This window comes from Petaurus breviceps, unplaced genomic scaffold, assembly GCF_028583685.1.
Source record: "Petaurus breviceps papuanus isolate PSGF00001 unplaced genomic scaffold, PetGlider_PUasm1.0 186, whole genome shotgun sequence".
Lineage (NCBI taxonomy): Eukaryota > Metazoa > Chordata > Mammalia > Diprotodontia > Petauridae > Petaurus > Petaurus breviceps.
Window position 1 is genome coordinate 42,285,912 of NW_027185798.1, and position 21,123 is coordinate 42,307,034.

Genomic DNA, 21,123 nt, shown 5'->3' on the forward strand with positions numbered 1-21,123 from the left:
TAAAGAACTGAAAGGCATTTGTTCATAATACCAACAAGTATCCTGTTTCTGCAAAATTTGCTTTTTTGTCTTGACTTTTTTCAAAAATTGCATAAAACTCATCACTATAATATGTATTACTTCTGCTTTGCTACATGCCATATTAACAATACACATAGCAGCAAACATGTTTACTGCATCTGCTGCTCCTAAGAGTTCTGGTATTTCCTGAAAAAAATGGAAGCAGATTCACAAGCTTCCTTTTTTCAACTGATATTCTGCAGTACAATACACCTACAAGGCTCCGGGGGGGACAGATGGGTCTGTTTCTTGAATTTAAAACTGCAAGACTATCAACATACATAGTGTTTTTAAAATATTTCTGCAAGTAACAGATCCACTTATTACAAATACTGGTTCCAAACAAGAAGCCTTCAAAGCAGAGAAACTGCAAACACGTCTGCTACCATAAGCAGAAAAATAAAAAAAGAGAAATATGTTAAGTCACACCATGCGTCTTTCCAAAAGCCAACACCTGCACAAGACAAAGCATGTAGTTTAATACAGAGCAAGAAATAACATCCCAACGTGAGGCAGAAATCTGGCGTTCCAAGCGACGAACTGTTTTGACAGAGGAAAGACAAAAATATATGCAAAGCTTAGCAAATGGCTAGTGCAAACTGAGGCAAAGCAGCAAAAGAAGGAGTGTCAACTAACACTCCTGACTTCTAAACTCCAGGTAAGCAAGTTAGAAACAGGGGATTGAGTCAAGAAATTTGCAAAAATATCTGACTATGTTGCCATGTGGGCTTTACATCCCTGAGACGATTAATTTAGAGACTAGGGTTGTATTCCTTCACCAATGCTTCAAAGTACTATACAACCAAGTTGTGCACTAGTGATAGGACACTCCTCCCAAGAACTAAAGAGTATTTCAGGGAAGAAGAAAAGCTGACACGAGCCATAACGGACAAATTCAAATTTGCCCTGAGACCCAAAAGCATCATTAGGAGTTCAAAAGCTTCTCTCCTCTAATTTAGAAGTTTTCCAAATAAGAGAAATGCTAGATCTCCATTAGCCAATTCCAATACAAAAAATAAAAGCCAACCACAACCACAATCACTCTTTAAAAGGTGATCAATTCTAAAATGTACCTTTAAGGCCCACTTTTTTCTACATTCCCCAAATGCTACAATTGCTACTGCTCTAGACTTCCCCCCAATTAAATATGTTTTTTTAATTCAAATACTAGCCTAGCACATAAGTGTAAGATGCATTTTTACCTCTAGATAAAAAAAATGTATCTTTTATAACCTAGCATAGATAAGTAACTTAAATTTACCATAAAATAGATGGCATATCATACCCTAAAAATTAGCTCACTTTTAATTTCAGCCAAAACTGAAACATGACCTAAAAGCATCCGAAGGGAGCAACATCTTTAACTAGATGAGGGAAGCTGTCGTTGATTGACAATGGATAATGAAAGGCTAGACCCTCTTTCCATGTGTTCAAAGAAGGTTAATACCAATGACTAAAGCAATAGATTAAAAAGCACTGCTAGTGTGAGCTGTAACCACAGCTTAAAGCACCACCTTCCACAGCTCTATGTACAGAGACGATTCAAAGAGCAAAACAAAGAGTAAAGCTAATGACTCGCCAAGATTTTCACGTGCTGGCCATCCAGGGTGCCTGTAGCCAAGCTAAACCCAAGCCCACTTCCTTTATTCTCAGGGGTCAGAGGGTAAAGCTAGCACGGTAAGCATAGACGAGCAGAAGCTCTTCATGGGCTTATCACATTAGGCTGGTAAAGAACAGAAACCAAGGGTTCTGGAATCTTTACAGAGCCACACTGAACATCAGTCAGACAGGGCTTCAGCAAGTATCAGGGAGGAAAACAATGAGACATTAAGGATGGAGCAAGAACACAGCCACAAGATGGCACATGCTTCCATGCCCTCTGCAAGGTCTAAGTTAAAAAAAAATGAGAAAACAGAACGAAAAACAAACAGAAAAAAAAAGAAACCAAAGAAACTCCGTTAGTAACACAATCAAGTGAGGGGCATTACCAGTACAGCGGCAGTCTGTTCAACCAGCGCCGGCCGGCCGGCTGCGCAGCTCAGAGTAAAGGGCACCGCATACTGCGGTGTGATGGTGGCTACTTGAGGATGGAGAGTTGCTACCATTAGTGGTGTACAGCTTCCCTGAAACGTAGATCAGGCAGGTGAGTGAAACAAACATATGGAGGCAGGTTAACTGGGTTCAGAAGCTTCTAGCCCCACCCCGGGATCATTACTGACAGATAGCGGCAATCTCAAATCACCTAAACACACGTGCCAGGTACAGCCTTCCCTTCAGATCTCCACAGAGATCACCCATTAGGCCCAATAACAATGGACCAAAGGAAAAGTCCAGGAATCTTTCCTGGGATAGATTCAGAGGACTAGCTCTTCAAAACTCAGTCAATTAAGAAATCACTTAAAAATATTTATTCTCTCTCTCAAAATAGGATTTTAAGATTTTAGAATTCCTGGCATACCCAAGGACCAAAGCTGCATATATCTGAATCATAACAAATTATCTATTTATATACAAAATATCTATTTATATGCCATTGGCCATCCTGAATTCTCAGTTGCATGTTCTATAGAAATATCAATTACTTTCTCTTATTATGACCTAATGAAATCAACACACTAGGATCAGGGGAAACAGGATTCCTTCTTTAAAGAAATACAAGGTTGTGATCTAGTTTCCCAGACTGAGATGACCAGGAGGAACCACCTGAATATCATGTATTTTAGAATCAAAATATCGTGTGTGTGTACAATATGTTTATCAACTATCAATGAGAAGGAAGATTCCAATTCCAGCTCCAGGAGCTAGCAAAGTTCCATTCAGGTGAGTTCCTCCTTTCCTGTTGCCTGGCTCCTACTCCTGCAAAGTCTACAGAACACACTGACAGAACCAAGCATCTCAACTACTGTCATTCACCAGAGAGGTTTGGCTTTACATCCACTGAATTGTGACCAAGAAAAATCTGCCAGTCAGAGCAAAGACCATTACAAGGGACGGTTGTCAGAGACCAGTGAGAGGCAGCTCGCACTAGTGTTCCAGAGTTACTGGGTCCCCACTGTGTCCTGGCTGGTTTACCTGGGTGAGAACTCCTGACTGGATCTGCAGTGGTTGAGCAGCAGGCGCCTGGGGTACAATTGGCACGGCATTATCCATCCTCACTGGGAATCCTGAATGCTTCGCAGGTGCCTGGAGTCCAGCTGCCAGGGACAATAATATGGTGAGGCTGCTTTACTGAGGAGCCATACTGTCCCCTCAAGCCCTAGTCCCTGCCACGTGAGGCAAAGGATTTTCAAAAAGGGCCATATTTTCAGGAGTCAAGAAAAGCAAAACTGGCTCCCTCCAGAACAGATCACTGGGAGAGGTTTGCTCGAGGATAACCTGGCTTGGGTGAGCTCTAGGCCCTCCTCTAATAAAAAATACAATGATACTTCTCCATGACATGAGAAGTGTCCCTGAACTCATTTGTCCATCCTCTCCCTATCAGTACAGACTAAAAATTACTCTAAGTTATGTGATCTAATCACAGTACTATGATCTAAGGATAATTAGTTCCAATAAATGTTCCTTATTCATCTCTTATCTCCTCTCACATCCATTTTGGCCCATGGAAGGTAAAGGTAACAATTTAAACTTGTTTTTCAAAATGAGACCATTTTGTGTAAATATGATTTGAATGTAAAGTAACAACATAAATGTATTTATGTTCTTTATAAACGTGTTTAACATTTACAGGAACATAAACTTGGCTCAGTTGCTAAGATGGCACTATTCAAAACAAGGAAAGGCATATTCACCTAAGAGTAATCTTTTAGATTTTGAAGGGGTCTTTCCCCCTTACTCCACCCCACCAAAAAAAAAAAGTCTAGTTAAGAAATAACTTATTTTAGGGCGGTTAGGTGGTGCAGTGAATAGAGCACCAGCCCTGGAGTCAGGAGGACCTGAATTCATATCTGGCCTCAGACACTTAACACACAAAAACCTTGGGCAAGTCACTTAACCCCAATTGCCCTACCTTCCCCTCTCCAAAAAAAGCAAAAAAAGGACTTATTTCCTTTTAAAACCATCAGTACCAAAATTCAAAGGACTGATACTTGAAGTTATTAGAAACACAACAAAGTTAGTTCTGCTTCAAAATACATTTTCTTCTATTTATTTTAGAAATTTAACCAGATGCCTTTGAGTCACTGTTGCAAAATCGTTTATCAACAACAGCTTGTCTAACAAGTATGGCCAACCTCTCTTGTAGTGAGCATGATGCTATGAAGGAAGGGAGGCTTTCTTGCTTCCCAAAGCCACAGCAGCAAAACCATTTTAACCAAGGTTTCTAGGAAAGGACTGGTCATATCAAGACTTCACAGACCTTTTCTGCAAATGAAAATATCTCACCTGGAGAGACGGGACAATGAGAAAAGGGGAAAAGACTCTAGAGGGTTTTCCTTCTTTATTAGAATTAAAGAGTTGTTTTCAAAAAATTATTAGGAAAACATTCCTCTAATTTACCAATGACCAACTAAATGATAAAATTAAAAACAAGAGAATGTCAGCTTTGTCTGTAGAAAATTACCATTTTCCTTCATGCCACCAGAGCCTCCAGCTTTGATCAGAACATGAGCCGTGCCAATCAGAGGACTTCTTCAGTGGTATTTTCTAAGCTATCATCTCCCAAACTCTCCTAATATTGCTGTGCTGGCATGATATAAGAACAATCCGCAAGCCAAACAAGCTTTGCTGCCTGCAGCAAATTGGTCTAGCAACATTTTCCACTTCAGCTGCATCCTAACATGTTAGACTAAAGGGAAAAAGGCCAATCCAAAACTATCCATGACAAACTAAAGAAAATAAGATGGGAATTAAAATGATCTTTTCAGAAACAACTTTAATATAGTCTAAGATGAGAATAAAAAAAGTGCCAACCAATCTCCCTTCTTGGGTTGCATGACCTCACCAGGCAGTTAGACAACCTTCTTGTCAGTATGCCTAAAGCATATGGCTACCTGCAAATCTATATTAATGTGGCAGTTTCCTCTAAATTGCTAATACTAGGGATCTAAAATTTCAGAAAGCAAAATTCATTGAATAAGGTCAAGCTCAGTTATCACTTCCATGGTAATGGTCTAAAATAAAACTGTGGAATTTTGATAGTCACCTTTGAACAAAAGTCACATTGATCTGTTCAAGCTCAATAGGGCTGAAAATAGTAGCCTAAAAGGCATGGGTTTCTAAATCTGACTGTGGTCACTAGAAAAGACCATGATTCTAAGTTAACTTGTTCAGAGCTAACAACTGCATGTAAGTTGCAAGGTGGACACCAATCAAATACTATGATTTAAATATTAGACATCAATATGGAATTACAAGATAAGAACATTGAAAGACAGCAGTAAAAAAACGGTCCATCTTAAGCTCAAAAAAGACCATGAGTTCCATTCATGTGAATGAATACTTGGATTTTTGACACCTACAGCACTGAAACCATGCAGGCATGACTGCTCAAGCCGACCTTTAACCAGACAACTCTTAAAACACCTACTGTTCTACTGCCTTATAAGCTACAATACTGTATAGCAACACTTCTCTATTTTCAGTTCTCCACCTCCCTTCTTATCTAGCTCTAGACACTCCAAGAATAATCACTGCAAAGGACTCAGTGATGGATGGATGGAACAATGAAAGGACAGGATGAGCCTGAGCTTAGACATCCAGAAGCCTCTGATATCAAACAATTAAAACTCAAGCTCCATCCACCACAGCTCAGTTAAGACCAAAACAAGACTTTCCAATCTTTCAGTCTCCAGGAGTTATTTTTTCCTCAAGTTCCTCTATGCCAACTGAGTTCCAACTGAGAAGCAACAGCCAATTCATGGGGCCATGGTTGTGGAAACTGCCTGAGAAGCACAGTCTAAGACATGGAGATAAAGAGGTGGGAGGGTTGGGTAACAAGGAAAGGAAGCAGTCCAGCAAGGCCAGCACAAGAATTATTCAACACCTAATTACTTTCACTAGGCATTACAACCCAATACATAAGGAATTTTTCTGGTATAAATCTTACAAATCTGGGAAATCAGCATCAATCAGATTAAATTTGCACTTATGGACATTTGAATCTGTTCCTCTGCTCTCCCTGAGGATTTTCCCTGGTATACATGGCTATCACTCTCCTGCTATCCCAGTAATCTGTCTCCCCCTAGCCCTTTCTTCCTTCTTTTCTGCTTCCTCTGACTTTGTCAGAAACCAGACAAAGATTAACAGTCAATCAGCAACCAATACAAAGAGATGAACAACGTTGCTTCTAAAGGGCTAGGAAGTGTCTGAAAGTATCCTAAATGCTAGTTTGCCGCCTGGAGATCTAGCATAGGCATTCTTCTACTGAGGAAACAGGGATCGTGCTCAGAAGGTCTATTTAAAAATAGTATAGCGACTTCTCAAAAGACTTGTCAGCCCACTAAACATTTGTTTCCCCTTCTTACAGAAAGAAGGGCCAGACAGGGAAGAGTTTAGGGGCTTTTTCCAAAATTATAACACAATCATGACAGAGGAGGAACAAAAATGCTTTTTTCAGACACCCTAAGACAAAGCTTCCCCCTTGCCAGCTGCCTTACTCCTCTATTAATGAAGTCAGAAGCAGAAAAACAATTCACAAGGTAAGAAAATCCTAAGGCCTTCCCTTGTTCCTCCTTTGCAAGTGGCAAGGACCACAGCTTTGGGTTTTTTCCTACTGAATGCTTTTATTTTGTAATTTAAATACTGTAGTTAATATTTTATCAGATAATTCTAAATTTTTTTCCATCTAAACATGTTTTTCCTCAACTGTCTCAGTTTCCTTATCTTTAAAATGAGGAGGGGCTAAGCAAAATGTGTTTAAGGTGACTTCCAGCTTTAAACTTCTATTCTAAGTTTGATTTTATTCTGTTTCAGTACTTTTAATAATTTTTTAATAAAAATGAAATTTAGTATATATTTCCATTTACAGTCACTTTTTGAGATTGTATTTATTTACTCTGTATGTGTTGTAGATCCAAAACACCATCAGTCCCTGAATGTAAGAGAAGGGAGGAGGAAACAGCAGGGAATGAGACTAACTGGTACCATGATTTGATCTCCAATTACTCTGACTATGTAAGATTCAAGAATAATAAGCTTCTAGAGGGAATGACTAAAATAAACACAAAGTGCAATAAGTTGCCTAAAGCAGGCACGGCAGAGTCCCAATCATGTAAGACAGGGTTTTTCCCCACATACTTTGAAAAGCAGGTGGACACACGATGAATGTTTGCTGGAATGGATCTGTCTGAGTGCAAATCTGAGTAGTTCCAGGCTGCAAGGAAACACTCTGTTGGGCAACTCCTGCAACAGGTGCTGCCGATGATGGGTACAGAGCAGACTGGTAGTTTAGCAGGGAGACATCCGAATTAGCCAGAGAGAGAGTAGCAGCTGCCGCAGTAGAACTGGACGCTAAAACACTGGCCTAAAAAAAACACAAAGAACAGAACTGTACAACACAAGATGGCCAGGGGGCACTACATTTACACACAACATTTATAGAACAGCTAAAACAAACTAGAGAACTAGGATGATGATTGTCTTTGGATAACCTTTTGGCTTGAGACACAAATTCTATGTAAAGTTAAATGGTCATTTCCCCTTAAAATATACACCTCTTCTTTGGTTCCCAAACCAATCAAAAGGACTGGATTTGAAATGTCACAAGGTGACCCCTCCATGTAAAGCCCACTATCATATGCAAAAATCTTTATTCAAAAGTTTAAAAAATTAGTCCAATTTAAACATTACACCTAGACTTTCAAAACCCAGACTTACATATGATTTTTTAATAACAAATTAAAATTATAAACTGTTAAAGTTAACTAATAAAAACAGCACTCAATATGATCAGCCCAAAGTGAAATTAAGCTAACAAGTCATACTAACAGTCGTGAGCCTAAAGCTCAGGACTATAATAGTGAGCAAAATGTTCCAAGAGTGTGTCTGAGGTACCACATCTCACCGGGCAGACTGGCTAAGACGACAAAACAGGAAAATGATAAATGCTGGAGAAGATGTGGAAAAAGTGGAACACTGACGCGTTGTTGGTGGAGTTGTGAACTGATCCAACCATTCTAGAGAATAATCTGGAACTATGCCCAGAGGGCTATAAATAATTGCATACCCTTTGACCCAGCAATATCACTTCTAGGGCTATATCCCAAAGAGATCATACAAGTGGAAAAAGGACCCATATGTACAAAAATATTTATAGCAGCTCTTTCTATGGTGGCAAAGAACTGGAAATCAAGAGATGGCCTTCAACCAGGGAATGACTAAACAAGTTGTGGTATATGAATGTAATGGAATCCTATTGTGCTATAAGAAATGAGCAGACGGACTTCATGATAACCTGGAGAGTCTTATATAAACTGATGCTGAGTGAGGAGAGCAGAACCAGGAGAACTCTGTACACAATTACAGACACATCGTTTCTGTGATGACTGACTTTGACAGAATGGACTCCTCTCAGCAATGCAAGGTTATAAGACAACTCCAAGGGACTCAAGATGGAGAGGGCTATCCACATCCAGAGAAAGAACTACAGAGTCTGAATGCAGACTGAAGCAAATCACTTGCTTTTCTCTTTTTTGTTTTGCTCTGTTCCTTCTTTCTCATTGTTGATTGCATTGGTTATAATTCTTCTTTACAACTTGACTAATGTTGAGTGTGAAGGTATTTGTAGAACCTATATTGGATTGCATGCCACCATGGGGAGGGGGAGAAGGCGGGAGGAGAGGAAGGGGGAGAAAATTTGAAACTCAAGGGATTGTGGAACTGAATGTTTTAAAGTAAACAAATAATATTTTTTTTTAAATTCAAGAGTTTGTTTCCATTTTCTTGATCTTTTTGTAAACTGAAAGCTCTCACAGGGCAAGTTATCAGATCTGTGTAATTCTTTTTGAGTAGGCTTAATAAAGCACTTTTTGACACAATCATGGTACCACCACAATGAAGAATTCCTTATGTCATAATAAAGCTTCATCAACAAAGACTACTCTACCTACCCCTGCTGCTACATCCGACCACCTTCATTTCGTCCCACTTTGCTTTACATTTCCAAAACGATTTTGTCCATCTCCTGGCATACCTGATTGTGCCCCGTATTGAGCTGGTTGCTGAAGGTCATAGTTAGATTTGTGCTTGTGTTGGGGGCAACATGAGTGGTGAACGGGCTTTTGATCTGTTTCACCGTATCATACATATGACCTCTCCTTTTGCAGATCTCCATATTCTGAAAGCATGACTTAACACTGCAACACAAAGATTGAAGGTTCAGGATTCATCCAGAGAAGCATCCCATGCAAACACCCAATGCCCATTCTTCTATATTAAAACAAAGAATGTGTTGTTTATGCTTTTTTATCATTGTGTGGGCATAAAGGGGTTTAATATACCTTTAAAAAGACTACTTCTTGATTGAAAACAGAGAAAAAACAGCGACTGAATTGTAACCTCATGATTTATAAATTAAAAGAAAAAATACCCCAAAGATCCAACTATCTAAGAACTAAAGTGGTACTCAAGTCAAGAGTTTTCTTTTTTTTTTTCTTTTTGGAGGGGGGAAGGCAGGGCAGCTAGGGTTAAGTGACTTGCCCTAGGTCACACAGCTAGTAAGTGTTAAGTGTCTGAGGCCAAATTTTAACTCAGGTCCTCCTGACCCCAGGGCCAGTGCTCTATACACTGTGCCACTTAGCTACCCCAAGAGTTTTCTTTAACTACTAGAAGGGAATGAAGTAGACAGCACAAATTTTAACACCAACTGAAAACTATGGCTAAAACTCTCCAATGCCAAAATTACCCCAAACTCACTGATTGCTGTGTGGGAAATCCAAAAGATGAGTCATTGTCACAAATGGGTGGTTGAGGGTCTTCAGTGGAGTAATTCTCTTATCTGCATCAATTGTCAACATCTTTTTTAACAAATCAATGTACTCTCTTCGATCCGCCTTTTCTGCCAACATATCAGTTCCCTCTAAGTCTGTAGACATATTCACCTTTCCAAGAAAAATTTGAAAATGTTATTTTCAATCACTTAAAACATTAATTACAGACATCAGTCATTTGCTCTTCCCAAAAAATATGGATTCCCAATAGAGGAATAATACTGGAACAATTCCTTTTATTAATGAGCTCCTTAAATATTCAAACTAAAAGAAGTTATCCTTACTTTGTGTGACCAAAAAAAACCTACCCCAAATTTGTCAAACAGCCAAGAATTTCTAAATGATTAAAAATGTAAAGTGTTTTTTCACTCTATTTTTCACAAAATCTAGAGACACACAAATAAACATAAGTAACAGGCATTCCTAATCTCTAAAACACATTTTATTTATTGTTTAGAATAAGAATGGAAAAGAAAGCTGCTCATAAACACATTTCACAAAATATCTTTGCCCAACTAGAACAGATAATCAGAAACAATTGAGAAACAAGCATTTCTATAAAAGTAATCTCTTGGAAAGATTTAAATGCCCTCTAATCACATATTTGAATTCATACACAAATTTCTTTCTGCCAGCAATGAGCAAATATGCTGCTTAAGTAATAGTCATTTCTTCTTTAAGCCTATCAACAAGGCTTTAAGTCTCTATTTAGAAAGGCACCATTTAACAGGACCTGCACAAATTTTCCATACTCACCTGGGCCATGTCATCTAAGCAGTTGAATATATACTTCCGGGCTTCTTTTGATTTTATTCCTGTTTCTAATTCATGTTCCTCCGGTGTCTGCAAAACATAAATTGTAGAGGGGAGATAAAACCATCTGGGTGCAATGTTCACATTTTGTTTTAAATAGGTCAGAAAGCAAAGAAATACGTGTGTCCATCTTACCAATTATAGATAACAAACAAAAAAGTACAATACACAAGAGAAGTGAATTCAGTATTTGGCCATCTTTCCAGAGATGGTTTAAAAAAAAAACCAAACCACAAGCACACAACCCAGTGGCATAACACAGTTTCTGGCAGATTACAACATCCAGTTTTTTCTGGAGGCTGCTTGAAATATAATTTATGAGACAACACCAATGGTAGAAACTAAAGGTATTTGGTATCCGGGGTAAGCCAAGAAGGCAAAGTGCCAGGAGTTAATCAAATTACAAGGAGAGATTCTCTTAAGAGAGAGAAGCCCAAGAAAAAAAGGCAGAGATTTATCTTCAGGAAACACCTAAGGCCTGAATGCTTGGTATTAACAGAAAAAATACACTGGGTTTTTGACAAGCAGAATAAGCATTCCCTGTTAGATGGTCATTACATAAATTATTTTAGTTCTTCGTATCACTTAAGTCTCATTCACAACTACTGCTTCCAAACAAGCAAAATAATTTCAAAAAGCTAACATTTTAAAACAAATCCTTACCAGTGGACTATGGCCAAATGGATAAAATATGAAGTCATTTTTTAAAAGCAGCTATTAAACACTTATGTTCATTTTAACACACAAGGATTTTATGCTAAAATAATGAATTCTTAGGATTCAGGAAAAGAAAATGAGAAACAGACCTTTAGTCTCCACAGCGGGTAACCCAAATTAGGATCTCTGTTGAAAAACCTGCTTGTTTTTGTTCCTGCGCTCAGAAGATATTCTGCTGGCAGGCCTTGTGTTTGTGAAATGTAACGAATCTGAAAACATGAAAAAAAAATCAAAAAACCAAGTAGGAGAACATTTGAGGTAAAAAAAAATATTATATACATATATATGAGCTTCACATTAAAACCCTAAATCTCTTACAAACTGATAACAAAAGAAAAAGGCGTGGTAAACAAATCCTGTTCAATTTTTAAACAATACACAAAAACTGAGATTTACTTATAAATACACATATATATCAACCTACACACAAGCAACATCATCCTTGTAATTCCCAAATGTTTATTTAGCATGTCCTTGTTACTACATCTGTTAATTATCAGTAAAGACATGGTACCTAGCAATTCTGAACACAGTCAATTTATGAAGTTTTGTGAACTCTTTTTTTTCACTTAATAGTATTTTATATTTTTTTCCCAATTACATGTAAAGAGTTTCCAACATTCAAGATTAATTTTTGTAAGGTTTTTGAATTCTAAATTTTTCTCCCTTCCTCCCTTCCCTCTCCTGTCCTTAAGACAGCAAACAATCTGATAAAGACTATAATATGTACTATCATGTTAAACATATTTCCACCATTAGTCGTATTGTAAAAGAAGAATCAGAACAAAAGGGAAAAAACATAAAGAAAAAAGAAAAAGTGAAAATGGTATGCTTCAATCTGCATTCAGACTCATTGCTCTTTCTTTGGATGTGGATAGTATTTTCCATCTTGAGTCTTTTGGCACTGTCTTGGATCATTATCTTGCTGAAAAGAGCTAAGTCTATCATAGTTGATCATTCCATAATGTGGCTATTACTGTGTACAATGTTCTCTTGGTTCTGCTCATTTCACTCAGCATCAGTTCACGTAAGTCTTTCAGGTTTTTCTGAAACCTGCCTGTTCATCATTTCTTAGAGCACAATACTATTCCATTACATTCATACACCACAACTTGGTGTCATTCCCCAAGTGATGGGCAATACTCTCAATTTTGAATTCTTTGCCACCACAAAAAAGATCAGCTACAAATATTTTTGTACATGTGATTCCTTTCCTTTTTGCTGTGATCGCTTTGGGATACAGAGCTAGCAGTGGTACTGCTGGATCAAAGGGTAAAACACAGTTTAATAGCCCTTTGGGCAGAGTTCCAAATTGCTCTCCAGAATAGTTGGATCAGTTCACAACTCCATCAACAATGCATTAGTGTTTCATTTTTTCCCTATCTTCTCCAACATTTATCATTTTCTTTTTTCTGTCACATTAGCCAATCATGTGGTAAATGTGAGATGATATCTCAGAGTTGTTTGAATTTGCATTTTTCAGATCAAAAGTGATTTAGAGCATTTTTTTATATGACTATAGTTTCAATTTCTTCATCTGAAAACTGCCTGTTCATATCCTTTGACATTTATCAACTGGGGAATGACTTTTATTCTTATAAATTTGATTCAGTTCTCTATATATTTTAGAAATGAGGCCTTTATCAGAAACACTGGCTGTAAAAATTGTTTCCCAGCTTTCTGCTTTCCTTCTAATCTTTGTTGCATTGGCTTTGTTTGTACAAAAACTTCTCAATGTAATGCAATCAAACTATCCATTTTGCATTTCACAATATTCTCTATCTCTTGTTTGGTCATAAATTCTTTTCTTCCCCATAGCTCTGACAGGTAAACTGTTCCTTGCCCTCCTAAGTTGCTTATGGTATCACTCTTTATGTGTAAATCATGTGCCCATTTCAATCTTATCTGGGTATAGGGTATAAGATGTTGGTCTGTGCCTATTTTGTGCCATACTATTTTCTAGTTTTCCTAGCAGTTTTTGTCAAGTAGTGATCTTATCCTAGAAGCTAAAGTCTTTGGGTTTACCAAACAATAGATCACTATAGTCATTGACTGTACCTAACCTGTTCCACTGATTCGCCACTCTATTTCTTAGCCAGTGCCAAATCATTTTGATAACTGCTGCTTTATAATGTAGTTTTAGATCTGCTATAGGTAGGCCACCTTCCTTTGCATTTTTTAAATCAATTCCTTTGATATTCTTGACCTCTGTTCTTCCAGGTGAATTTTGACATTTTTTCTAGCTCTATAAAATAATTTTTTTGTAGTTTGGTATGGCACTCGATAAATTTAGACAGAACTGTCAATGTTATTATATTAACTGGGTCTACCCATGAGCAACTGATATTTTTCCAATTGTTTAGATCTTACTTTATTTGAGTAAAAAGTGTTTTGTTAATTGTGTTCAAAATGGTTTCTCGTTTTGTCTTGGCAGGTAAACTCCCAAACATTTTATATTGTCTACAGTTATTTTAAATGGAATTTCTCTCTCTTGCTGCTGTGCTTTCCTGGTAATATATAGAAATGCTGATGATTTATATAAGTTTATTTTATATCCTGTAACTCTACTAAAGTTGTTCATTGTTTCAAGTAGTCTTTTAGTTGATTCTCTGGGATTCTCTAAGTATATCATCATATCATCTGCAAAGAGTGAATACGTTTTGTTTCCTTGTTGCCTATTTTGATTTCAATTTCTTTTTCTTCTCTTACTGCTGAAGTATACATTTCTAGTACAATACTGAGAAACAGTGGTGATAATTGGACATCCTTGTTTCATCCCTGATCTTAATGAGAAATCTTCTTCTAGCTTCCCCATTACATAAAATGCTTGCTGATGGTTTTAGATGGATACTGCTTATCATTTTAAGGAAAACTCCATTTATTTCTATGCTCTCTAGTGTTTTTAATAGGAATGGATACTTATTTTGTGAAAAGGTTTTTCTGCATCTATTAAAATCATGATATGATTTCTGCTAGTCTGGTTACTGATATGGTCAAATAATGCTAATAGTTTTCCTAATATTAAACCAGTACTAAATCCCTGTTATAAATCCCACCTGGTCATAGTATATTATCTTGATGATAAACTGCTGTAAATCTTTTTGCTAATATTTTATTTAAAATTTTTTGCATCCATATTCATCAGGGAAATTGGTCTATAATTTTCTTTCTCTGTTTTGGCTCTTTCTGGTTTAAGTATCAGCACTACATTTCCATCTTAAAAGCAATTTGGCAGGACTCCGTCTATTTTTCCAAATAGTTTATATAGTATTGGAATTAATTGCTCTTTAAATGTTTAATAGAATTCACTTGTGAAACCATCTGGCCCTGGAGATTTTTCCTTATGGAGGAGTTCATTGATGGCTTGTTTAACTTCTTTTTCTAAAATGGGGTTAAGTATTTTATTTCCTCTTCTGTTAATTTGGGCAATTTGTATTTTTGTAAAATATTCATCCATTTCACTTAGATTGTCAGATTTATTGGCATATTATCAGGCAAAACTGCTCCTAATTATTGCTTTAATTTCCACTTCACTGGTGGTGAATTCACCCTTTTCATTTTTGATACTGACAATATGGTTTTCTTTTTTCTTTTTTTTTTTTTACTCAAATTAAACAAAGGTTTATCTATTTTATTGGATTTTTCATAAAACTAGCTCCTGGTTTTATTTATTAGTTTAATAGTTTTCTTTCAATTTTATTACTGTCTTTTGATTTTGATTTTCAGAATTTCTAATTTGGTGTTTAATTGAGGATTTTGGTCTTTTTCTAACTTTTTTAATTGCATGCCCAATTCATTAATCTCCTCTTTTTCTATTTTATTGATGTACATATTTGGAGATATAAAATTTCCCCTCACAGTTGCTTTGGCTGTATCCCATAACTTTTGGTATACTGTCTCATTATTGTCACTTCCTTTCATGAGCTTATTGTTTCTATGATTTGTTGTTTGACCCACTCATTCTTTAGGATTAGATTATTTAGTTTCTAATTAATTTTTAGTCTATCTCTTCATGGCTATTTATTACATGTAATTTTTATTGCATCATGATCTGAAAAGGATATTTAATATTTTGCCTTTCTGTATTTGATTGCAAGGGTCTCATGCCCTAAAGCATGATCAATTTGTGTGTAAGGTACCATGTACCACTGAGAAAAAAGTATATTCCTTTCTTTCCCCATTCAATTTTTTCCAGAGGTCTACCATAACTTTTCCAAATTCTATTCCCCTCCTCAAGTGATTTCTTGTTTATTTTGTGGTTAGATTTATACAGTTCTGAGAGGGGGAAAGTGAAGCTTACTACAACTTACTTTATTTCTTACTGTATTACTTAATTCTTACTATAACTCACTTAACTTCTTTAAGAATTTGGATGCAAGGGGCAGATAGGTGACGCAGTGAATAGAGCACCAGCCCTGGAATCAGGAGGACCTGAGTTCAAATCCGACTTCAGACACTTAACACACACACAAATAAAAACTAGCCATGTAACCTTGGGCAAGTCACTTAACCCCAACTGCCCCTCCAAAAAGAAAAAAAAAAACAAATTTGGATGCAATACTACTTGGAGCATGTCTAGTATTGATATTACTTCATTGCCTATACCACCTTTTAGCTAGATGTAGTTTCCTTCCTTATCTTTTAATAAGATCTATTTTTGCTTTTGCTTTGTTTGAGATCAGGATTGCTACCCCTGCTTTTTTTACTTCAGCAGAAGCATAATATATTCTGCTCTAGCCTTTTACCTTTACTCTGTGTGTATCTCTCTGCTTCAAACATGTCTCTATTGCAAACAATACAATAATAATATATTATAGGATTCTGGTTTTTTATCCACTTTTGTTTTGTGGGAGAGTTCATCCATCCCGTTCACAACCACAGTTATGATTATTATGTATTTCCCTCCATCCTATTTTCCTCTCTTCATACTTTTCTCTCCCCTTTCACACTGTCCCTCCTCTCCAGTGTCTTGCATCTGACCACCACCTCCCCTCAATCTGTCCTCCCTTCTATCAGCACCATCCCCCTTCCCTTTTCTTTTGCCTTTCCCCTCCCTATATAGCAAGATAAATTTCAATACCCAACTGAGTATGTTTGAGTCAAATCCAATGAGTAAGGTTCAAACAATGCTCACCTCCTCTCCCTTCTTTCCCTCTACTGTAATAGGTCTTTTGCATCTCTTCATGTGATGTAATTTACTCTATTCTGCCTCTTACTTTTCTCCCAGTACAATCTTTTTACTCCTGATTTTTTTTAATATCATCATATTAAAATCAATTTATATTCACACCCTCTGTCTATAGATACTCCTTCTAACTGCCCTAATAGAGAAACACTTCTCAAGAGTTACAAGTATCATCTTCCTTTGTAGGGTTGTAAACAGTTTAATCTTATTGAATAACATGTGTTTGTTGTTTTCTTCCCTGTTTACCTTTTTATGCTTCCCTTGAGTTTTGTATTTGAAGACTGAATTTTCTGTTAAGCTCTAGTCTTTTTTTTTTTTTAAAGCAACTGAGGTTAAAGAAACTTGACCAAGGTTACACAGCCAGTTTTTTTGTGTGGGTGTTAAGTATCTGAGGCCAGAACCAATCCCAGGTCCTCCCAATTCCGGGCCGGGGCTCTTAACTCACTGCACCACCTAGCCGCCCCTAGCTCTAGTCTTTTCATCAGGAAAGTTTGAAAGTTTCCTATTTCATCGAATGTCCATTTTTCCCCCCGAAATATTATGCTTAATTTTGCTGGGTAGCGGATTCTTCCTTACAATCCAAGCTCCTTTGCCTTCTAGACTATCTTATTCCAACATTTCTGATCCTTAATGTAGTAGCTGCTAAGTCCTGTGTAATCCTAACTGTGGCTCCTTGATATTTTAATTGTTTCTTTCTGGCTGCTTGCAGTATTTTCTTCTTGACCTAATTCTGGAATTTGGCTACAATATTCCTTAGAGTTTGCATTTTGGGATCTCTTAAAAGTATTCTTCCAATGACTTTTTTATCCTCTGGTTCTAGGATATCAGGACAATTTTCCTTGATAGTTTCTTGAAAGATGTTGTCCAGGTTCTTTTTTTAGATCATGGCTCTCAGACAGTCCAATAAGTTTTAAATTATGTCTCCTGAATCTGTCTTCTAGGTCAATTGTTTTTCCAATGAAATATTTCACACTGTCTTCTATTTTTTCATTCTTTTCATTTTGTTTGACTGGGAGCTTCCACTTGCCTAATTCTAATTTTTAAGGAGTTGTTTTCTTCACTGGATTTTTTTCCCCATTGGCCAATTCTATGTTTTATGGAGTTGTTTTCTTCAGTCAATTTTTGTGCTTCCTTTTCCAAGCTGCCGACTTTTTTCGTAATTCTCCCACATAACTCTTATGTCTTTTCCTAATTTTTCTTCTACCTCTCTTATTTGATTTTTAAAATCTTTTTTGAGCTCTTCCTGAAGAACTTTTTGGCTTGAGACCAATTAATATTCCCCTTTCAGGCTTCACATGACACTGTCCTCTTCTGAGTTTGTGTTTTAACCTTCCCTATCTCCATAGTAGCTTTCTATAGTCAGGGTTCTTTTTGGGTTTTGTGCTCATTTTTAAAAGTTGAACTCTGCTTCTAGGGCACAAGGGGCAGTGTTCCCAGGTTATTTTGCTGGGAGCCAAGGGCCTGGTCACCAGCTTTCTATACCAGAGTCTCAAACGCTTGCAGCTTGCCCACTGCACTGGAGTGGCCTGGCCTAGTCATGCCTGTTATGAGGAGGTTCTGGGGCTGGCAATTTGTCTTCTGCAGTGGAGCTGGAGACTTCACAGCTGGCCTGCTCTGTCACTAGCCTGCTGAGCCAGCATCAAGGGACCTCAGTTGCTGATCTGTGCTGTGGCTAAGAGACCCCCACTGGCTTGCCCAGACACTGGGGTGCATGCCCCTTTTAACCCAAGTGAGGAAGACCTTTCCTGAAGTCCTTCTAAATTAACTCAAGCTAGAAAATTGTTTTATTCTGTCTTTTTGTGGGTTCTGTCACTCCAGAATTCACTTAGAGGCTTCACATTTCTAAGGGAAACTAGGGAGTGCTCAGGCAACTCCCTGGCTTCTCTCTATCATCTATGAACTCTCTTTCGATACAAATTTTAAAAACATGATAGAAAAAAACCCTCAATAAGGTAATTATGAAGGATCCCCTGAAAGAACTTTTCATGGCTCTCCAGGTTAACTTTGATACATATATCTGAAGGTCAGGGAAACCTTGTCTTTCCTCAAGACCCATTTTCTCCACCCAGTTCTCACTAATGTATCTTCACTTCCTCTGAATTGCTCCCATTTGTACTATTCAACTGAATTCTTGTTTATACATTGTTTGCTAGTTGCTTCTACAGGAAAAGGATCAATATTAAAATGGGAGGGAGCTTAGAAATCATTCAGTCTAACCCCCACCTCCTCATCACCATTTTACAGATGGGGAAATGAGTCTCAGAGGCATGAAGGGATTTGCCCCCTGCTACTTCTCACAACTAACAAGTAGCAGAGTTAGGATTCAAACCCATCTGAGAACTGCAGAATCCAATCCTTTTGCCACAACACTAGCATATGCACCTCTATAGAGGCTGTCATCACTCTCTAAATCCAGTTAAAGTACAAGTTTTTTTTAAAGACCATGTTTTTCCTTCTTTACCTCTCCTACCCACCCCCCATCCCACCCCAAAAAAACTGAGCTCAAAGATGAGAAATACTTGGTTTTCATGTGAAGTATAAATTTTAAGTTCCAAAACAGCAATGTGCTATTCCCTTCATAAAAAGGACTATTCTGCCTCCAACTATACTATTAAAGTATAAATATATTTCAAAAAATAAATAAAAATAATGAACACAAAGGCAGTAAAACCAAAGGCCAATTTTAGAAACTAGAAGTACATTCTTCAAAACTGGAATGATACTATATAATTTTGAAAACTATTCAAATAAAATACCCCATGACACATGGAAAAAGCTTTATGGCTTCGTGAGAACAAAGTGCTTGAGTTGGAGTTAGGAAGTTTGGATTCAAATACTTACTATCAATACAGCCCTAGGCAAGTCACCTTAACTTTTCTGGGACTCGGTTCTTCATCTGTAAGATGGGTTAACACTAATATCTAGTTCCACAGAGTTGTTGAGGACCAAGTCAAGTGAACAAGCATTTATCAGGTACCTACTATGTGCCAGGCACTGTTTGCTAAGCACTGAGGGTACAAAGAAAGGCAAAATAAAGCCACAGTTCTCAAGACCCTCAGAGTCTGATGAGGGAGACAATGGGCAAACAGCTTTGTGCAAACAAGCTATATTCAGAATAAACTGGAGGCGATATCTGAAGGCAGGTGTTTGTTCAGGTTAAGGAGGACTGGAAAAGGCTCCTTGCAGAAGGCTGAACTTTAGCTGAGACTTAAAGGAATCCAGAGATGCCAGGATAAAGCTCTAGGCATGCTGGTCAGGCGGCACTATATACATGTCAGCTATGATAATTATTCAGTATTGTTTTGTGCTCCAAAATTTAAATAGTTCTTTGTGATAAAAGAGTAGGAAACCATCAGTCTGTTCTTCACTACTAAAAAGATGCTCTCATACAGCTGTAGAAAAATGTATCACAAAAAAACAGTTGGTGTTAACGACAGCAACAATGTTTCTGTGTCAATTGTACTTGGGTCTCACAACACATGGTCTCTGACGCTTCCCCACAACTGCAACTTTCTCATGACCAAGAGCCCTGGGAAAGCTACCTTCCTGAATCTACCACCTCCAGTCAATCTCGCCCTCTCCAGTGCCACACCCAAACAGTGATAAGATTCTCACAACTCTCAGATCTTTTTTTCCCCCATAAACATAAAAGCTGCCCATCTATACTTTGCTTATTCTTTGTAAGGCTCAGCTTCCCAGGAAAAAGTGCAAAAGCAATTTTTTACTGCGAGAGAGAAGACTGGCACCAGATGGAAGTGGATCTAGCTAATGGGCTGGTTAAACAGCTGTGGTCAATCTCTTCTGTGCAAAACAGATCTACATTGCTACTGGGTTAACTCTCAACAAGGTGGACTGAATGGAATTAAACAAATTACAGCACAAAATATGGACATTTATAACACAAGAAACCTATGCTTCACTTATAGCCCTGGTCCAAAAGTCAACTTCTAACAACAAGTATGACATCTTTCCTCCAATGCACAAGAGTATCGCTGAACTCATATGTACAGGAAATAAACAAAAGCTCATCTTTTTTCTTTTCATGAAACCATTTAATTGCGGGGGGGGGGGAGTCAAGAAGCAATCATTTGAGAGTAATTTCTATATAACCCAATACTACACCCCCTCCTCGATTTCTCAAACTCAAGGGCCACTTTCAAAATGGCTTAACAACATAGGAAACTGCAGGCCAGCTCTTCTATTGTCACCAAATTCTCTCTTATCCATCAGAATCACACTCATAATACGTCAGCATAGCAAAGGGGCAGGAAAGGGAAAGGTACTTTTCAAGATCATCTAGTCTAGACTTTTACAGATAAGAAAATACTGAAGTATGGTTTCCACTGTAGATTACTTCCTTTATAAACTCCCTCCCCCACAGGGGCACAGTAAACACATTTCAGTTTGAAGAGTATTTTATTC

At 37.5% G+C, this 21,123-nt stretch overlaps 1 protein-coding gene across 3 annotated transcripts in view; it reads right to left on the bottom strand.

The window, feature by feature from the left end:
• The window catches only part of HIPK1 (homeodomain interacting protein kinase 1), a 51,294-nt gene that overhangs the window by 11,093 nt on the left and 19,078 nt on the right, over positions 1 to 21,123 (bottom strand). For all 3 annotated transcript variants that reach the window (XM_069090308.1, XM_069090307.1, XM_069090309.1), the window contains 7 exons: positions 11,606 to 11,725; positions 10,743 to 10,829; positions 9,913 to 10,097; positions 9,191 to 9,353; positions 7,297 to 7,522; positions 3,133 to 3,254; positions 2,049 to 2,183 (listed from right to left, as the gene is read on the bottom strand). In XM_069090308.1, the coding sequence (XP_068946409.1) occupies positions 2,049 to 2,183; positions 3,133 to 3,254; positions 7,297 to 7,522; positions 9,191 to 9,353; positions 9,913 to 10,097; positions 10,743 to 10,829; positions 11,606 to 11,725 (1,038 nt within the window). The remainder of the gene's footprint in view (positions 1 to 2,048; positions 2,184 to 3,132; positions 3,255 to 7,296; positions 7,523 to 9,190; positions 9,354 to 9,912; positions 10,098 to 10,742; positions 10,830 to 11,605; positions 11,726 to 21,123) is intronic.